Raw genomic sequence first — 6,216 nt, 5'->3', positions numbered from 1 at the left:
TACAGAAAAAAAATCATCCAATAGAACTTCATCACGTCATCCTCTCTGTGTCCCCAGAAATACCTACATTTTCAGCACAATGCGCTTGCTGTCTTCTAGAAATCGCAAGCTCATTTTCAACATAGCACAGGTGGTATTTTGCCCCCTAAAACGGTAGTACTTGTGCCCCAATTGAATATGCATAGCCCAAGAACTCTTACTCAGATAAGAGGATTTTTCAAAATATGGTAGAAACAGAAGCCCCCAGACACTGCCCACAGGGGAACCACAAGGAGGAAGCCTCCTTCCAGAGAGTGCTGAGTTTGTTCAACAATAGGGACGATGCAGGAGAACCCAGGAGCGGTTAAGCTGCAGCTGCAGAACACAGGGGCCTCTCCGGGTGGAGGCATCATACTACATGGTCAAGACACAGGTCGGGTATTTGGGGCAGGAGCCCCTGAATCCTCAGTGTCAATGATGGCAGACTGCAACACAAAACTTGTTCCAGGAGCTGATTTAAGGATTTGTTTGCAAAGAAGGCACAGCACTAAATATAACACAGTGTGGGTGAACATCTCAGGCACCAGCGTGAGGTGTAAATGCTCATTTCTGCACACCAGGAACCATGGTCTCTCCTGGGGACCCAGGGTGGCCCCCATCTGGCCTCTCTGATCACTTTGTCCAGAGCAGCAGTGTGGGAAGGGGCACCATGTTGGATTCACAGCTGCAGTGCTTGGTGTCCCTGCCTTTTATATGGAAGTGGGCTGGGCCCCAGAAAGACTCCGTATTTTCCAGCTACAAGATGATGGGGAAGGAAGAAGAAGGCTGGCTTTGGGGGCAGATCCTGCCTGGAAATTGGGCAGAACACAGCCGCAAAAGAGAGAAGCATGAAACAGATCAATAAAACCTCTTTCTGCATTGAAGGCTGCCCCAGAGAAAGACCCTCAAACACCATGGGTGCCTTCAGTTGGCCCCTGCCTTCCCTCTCCCTTTCCTCCTGCTCTGTTCTGTCCTTCCTCCCTTCCTCTTTCCATCTCTTTTGCCTTTACTTTTGGTCTTTAGATGCCCAGGGCAAGACACGGGACACAGGTCTCCCCTGCAAGACCCAAGCCATGGCGCCTGCATCCACCCCCGAGATGTTTTCAGATACAGTCTCTGTATTAGTCTGTCCTCATGCTGCTAATAAAGACATGCCCAAGACTGGGTGATTTATAGAGGAAAGAGGCTTAATGGACTCACAGTTCCACGTGGCTGGGTAGGCCTCACAATCATGGCGGAAGGTGAAGGAGGAGCAAAGGCATGTCTTACATGGCAGCAGGCAAGAGAGTGTGTGCAGGGGAGCGGCCCTTTATAAAACCATCAGATCTCATGGGACTTATTCATTATCATGAGAACAGCACGAGAGAGATCTCCCATGATTCAATTACCTCCCACTATCTCCCTCCCTTGACACATGGGAATTATGGGAGCTACAATTCAAGATGAAATTTGGGTGGGGACACAGCCAAACCGTATCAGCCTCCAAATCTCCCAGGACACTTTGGGTTTGCAAGATCTCCAGGCACCCCTAGGTGATTTCCAGACTTGGGAAGTTCTCTAGCTCCAACCATTTCATTTTAGGCAGCAGAAGAGCAGAGGCAAGTCAGTGGGAAACAATCTCAGGAGTCTGGCAGCTCTGTCCCTCCACTGGGGTCCAGCCTTCCTGTTCCCCTTGCTCGGCACCCAGAGGATGGGCTGGTGGGCACACTGGATTGTCTACCATGCCTTTACACGTCACACTGCCTGCTGAAGTCAAGACCAGGAGGCAGTGAACTGACAGCAGGAGAATTTCTGAAGTGACTGGGTGTCACAGGCCACCCCACAGAGTCCGCCCTTTTCCTTTTCGGAGGGCGTGTGCCTGAACTCTCACCAGTGCTAGGTTTTGCCATGTGGCCCACGCTCATCTTGAACTCCTAGACTCAAGCAGTCCTCCTGCCTTGGTCTCCCAAAGCACTGGGATTACACGCATGAGCCACTGCAGTGCTAGGGGCACTGGTGAGAGGTGAAATCAGTTCGGGCAAATGGATCATCACTCCCAGAAGACTAGAGGGGACATAACAAAGGCAATATCTGGTCTTTATTCCTGGTTCTGTAACAAGGAGGAGCTTCTAAAACTCTTGCAATTTCACAAATGCTAGCAATTCCGTGGTTGTACAATGAGGTGATATTTGCTGTTTCCTAAATGGCTTCAAGATGGGGCTGGCCACCAGAAACACCAACCATGTCATTAGGAGGTTGGAATTTCAGGCCAGCCTGACCTCTGGGGAGGAAAGAGGGACTGGAGGTTGAATCTGATTATGTGGCCAATGACTTAATCATACGTATGCAATGAGACCCCAGTAAAAACTCTGGACATCAAATGTCTTAGTCTGTTTGTGTTGCTATCACAAAACACCATAGCCTGGGCAACCGGTAAAAAACACACATTTGTTGCTCACAGTTCTGGAGGCTGGAAGTTCAAGATCAATGCATGGCAGATTCTGTGTCTGGCAAGGACCTGCTTTCTGGTTTACAGACGGTGCCTCATTACTGTGTCCCCACATGGTGGATATGTTCACCAGATTCCCAGAAGCTTATTACAAGAGACAACTTCTGAAACATCTTCATTGTGACAGAAGTTAAGAGGGACTGTGTTGGTTCCTGGATTATTGCATCCTAGCTTTGAAGGTTCTCAGGTCCCACAACTTCTAATTCCTCTGAGAATCCTGCATTTCTTCCATCCCATTGACCATGACCAAGGGCCAACTCCCACTGCAGAAAACCAGGGTGTGCTGTGTTTCAAGATTATCGCCTTCCACTAGGGTAAAATCCCCAGTCTTTGAAAAACCTTTTTCTGCATCTCAAGTTCCTTTTTGAACCGTCTGTTTCCATGAAACATACGATCACAGCTCATAAATGCCTCAATTCTCCGATGTAGCATGCCTTGCTGAATTGAAAACAAGAATCTTTTTGATGTCCTGATGTTTCATCTAATTGCTAAATATTGTTTATTAAATACAGAAGCCAAGCACTCACTCATCTGCTTCTAGTCAATTAATAAGCATTTCGGTCCCATAAAGAGTGCGTGATTAAATACGTACATCAGGGATTTTAATATGCATCTGCCTAGTGAGATGGATTAACCCACCACTGAAATGCAACCCACTAGGGTGCGTTATTGTCAGTGCCTGTTGTAAAGAAACCCAACAGCAGAAAAGCTGTGGTTCAGATCGATCACCCAACCTCGCTTTCTGCATACATTTCTCAGTGCAGCTGATGAGTATATTCCACCTGTCCCTGCAGCATCCATGTGAGTCCTGAGAATCCTGTTTCCTGCTCAGAAATTTGACTCATCGTAGCCTTCTTTTCTTCTTCCGCCAGACCCCCGATGAAGGAGCGTGGACTTCCATCTATGCAGCAGTCACCCCAGAGCTGGAAGGAGTTGGTGGCCGTTACCTATACAACGAGAAAGAGACCAAGTCCCTCCACGTCACCTACAACCAGAAACTGCAGCAGCAGCTGTGGTCTAAGAGTTGTGAGATGACTGGTGTCCTTGATGTGACCCTGTGATATCCTGTCTCAGGATAGCTGCTGCCCCAAGAAACACATTGCACCTGCCGATAGCTTGTGGGTCTGTGAAGACTGCGGTGTTTGAGTTTCTCACACTCACCTGCCCACAGGGCTCTGTCCTCTAGTTTTGAGACAGCTGCCTCAACCTCTGCAGGACTTCAAGAAGCCAAATAAACATTTTGGAGGATAATCACCCCAGGTGGTCTTCAGCCATAAACCTTGTGATTCCAAAGTGCCCAGTTGTCACAGGTGCCATAAATAATTACATTTTCCAACATAAATGTGCCATTTTCCTTGCCGCGTTAAGTACAACTGAGTACAAAAGTTCCAAGAGAGATGCTCTCTTTTCAGGGGCTGCAGTGTCCTCTCTGAGACCTAGTGGTGGATGAGGTCTCCTGTTTGATTTTGTTCCTGCACTCACTCATTTTTCCAGAGACCCAGCTGTGATTCACAGGTGTCAGACATGGGGAGGTGTGAGCCTTGCTTGCTACAGCCTGTAGGATGAGTTTGACGTGGCCAGCAGCACCATCTGGTCAACCTCATTCCAGAATGGCACAGTCACAAGTGAAGCATGCCACTGTCAAATCTGAGAATGTAAACCACTGAACAGCTATGGATCAAATGGTAGCCCTCAAAAGATATGTTCATGCCCTAACCCTCAGAACCTATAAATATTACTTTATTTGGAAAAGAATCTTTGCAGATAGAATTAAGAATTTTGAGATGGGTCATTATGGATCATCCCAGTGAACCTAATGCCATTACGAGGGTTCTTATCAGAGACAGGTAGAGGGAGATTTGAGTACAGAAGATAAGATGTTCATGTGATGATGCAGGCAGAGACTGGAGTGATGCCACCACAAGCCGAGCAATGCCTGGAGCCACCAGGAGCTGGGACAGGCAGGAAGGATTCTCCCTTACACCCCTCAGAGCAATCTCGGCCCTTCTGACATCTTGACTTTAGACTTCTGGTCCCCAGAACGGAGAGAGAATAAATCTTTCTTGTTTTAAGGCTCCAACAAATTGGTAGTCACTTGTTACAGCAACCACAGCAAATGTATACAGCTTCTGATACTTCTGAAAACCTCACACAGCCAAAGGGTACGTCCTTGGTATAGAGGCTCACTCTTACTCACCAGCCAGGCAAGGAAGGCTCAATCCTTTTGTGTTAGAGAGATAGATGTTGGGTTTTCAAATTTCAACATGGAGAAATCAGTCATTTGCAATGCTTTTGAGAAAGTACTGTGTATACCCTACGAGCCTGCACTCCTTATGTGTGAGACTGATGACCATTGGTTGGCTTATTATCCATTCCCCTAAGTGACAAAATCCCACTGACTATTCAAATCCAACATTAGCTCCTGGCATGCCTGTACCTTAGAATCACAACCAGCTGCAATTCCAGGATGGAGTTCAAACTAATTGCGGGGGCATGTGCTTCTTACATGACTGCTAGATTGTTCCCAGATGGGGAAGGTTGCCCTGATAAGCAACTTAAATGAAAATAATAAATGTATTGTTTGGCCTTTTTAAAAAAAAATCAGTCATCCTCCGTGAATGGGTTTGTCACCACACATGGTGATTTTCCTTGGTAGATAACCAGGATGCCTTGGATTTCTGTTGTTCCTTTACAGAAAACCAGGAATTTTATGTCATGGACCCACTAGACAGGGGACCTTCCTTGGTACAAAAGGATAAGAAATGTGGATTTGTTCCCTGGGATATTCACGTTAGATGCTTACTACATCATCGGTGTAAGGTCAGCCGAGAGAGAGGATGAGGAGACCTAAAGTCAGGCAAGCAAACTTTACTGAGCTGCTTGGCTGCTCCACCACAGTTAGTGGAGGCAGCCCCGCTTACAGACTATAGCAGGGTTTTATAGGGCCAGAACCAGGTTGGGGTGGGGGAGCTGAGTCAAGGGTGCAGGAGGACTGGGTTGGGATGGGGGAGCTGAGTAGGGGGTGCAAGTGTCTTGACCGCATCCTGGAGATGTTTTTCACCAGCTTTGTTATGCAAGGTTCACAGACATGTTAACCACATCCTGTAACTGTCTGGACAAACAGTTACTGAAGGGGTCAGTGAAGGGGGGCGGGTGTTTGTCTTTAGCCCTGGGGGAGCTGTGTGGAGAGTGCAAGGGACTGTATTGTAAGGCCTGTGAAAGGGGAAGGGAACGGTCTGGTTGGGGTGACCCTAACAATCGGTATGCTTCTGTTTCGGGCAGAGCTCAGACCTCAACACCCAGGACTCTCAGTGCAGAAAGAATGAGCTCAAGCCCCTTCTGCAGAAAGATGCAGTCTCTGTGCAGAATGTCTGCTTATATCCTGAGACCCTTCATAGGAAAACCAGACTAACAGGCCAGGAAACAGCCTCCGGGAAGGAGAGGCTGCCAGAGGTTACAAGGAACAATGAAACTTGCAGGAAACATGCATGATATTCACCTCCCTAGTGTAGCTGGACTCATGGTGCTGCAGGGAGACGTGAAGCCCAATGGTGAGAACCTGCAACAAGATTTATGGTGCGGGGGTCTGTCCCGCAGACCCTGACCAAGTGATGGGTGAATGAAATACATTGACACACAGCTATTCTGCTTTGCCAGTTTGGCTGAGCAAGCCACTTAGTAGCAGCTGTGGCCTCGATCAGTCAGCAAGA

At 47.9% G+C, this 6,216-nt stretch overlaps 1 protein-coding gene across 3 annotated transcripts in view; it reads left to right on the top strand.

The window, feature by feature from the left end:
- Window positions 1-5,107, top strand: part of DHRSX (dehydrogenase/reductase X-linked) — a 319,446-nt gene extending 314,339 nt beyond the window's left edge. For 2 of the 3 annotated variants that reach the window (XM_055377229.2, XM_055377228.2), the window contains one exon: window positions 3,379-5,107. In XM_055377229.2, coding sequence (XP_055233204.1) covers window positions 3,379-3,567 — 189 coding nt within the window. In that variant the 3' untranslated portion in view covers window positions 3,568-5,107. Of the gene's footprint in view, window positions 1-3,356 lie in introns of all 3 variants that reach the window. The other variant, XM_055377230.2, reaches the window with a different exon arrangement.
- Window positions 5,108-6,216: the final 1,109 nt, after the last annotated feature.

Source organism: Gorilla gorilla, chromosome Y (genome assembly GCF_029281585.2).
Source record: "Gorilla gorilla gorilla isolate KB3781 chromosome Y, NHGRI_mGorGor1-v2.1_pri, whole genome shotgun sequence".
Taxonomy (NCBI): domain Eukaryota; kingdom Metazoa; phylum Chordata; class Mammalia; order Primates; family Hominidae; genus Gorilla; species Gorilla gorilla.
Note: the sequence above shows the minus strand (reverse complement) of the source record. Positions and strands in the feature narration are given on the sequence as shown.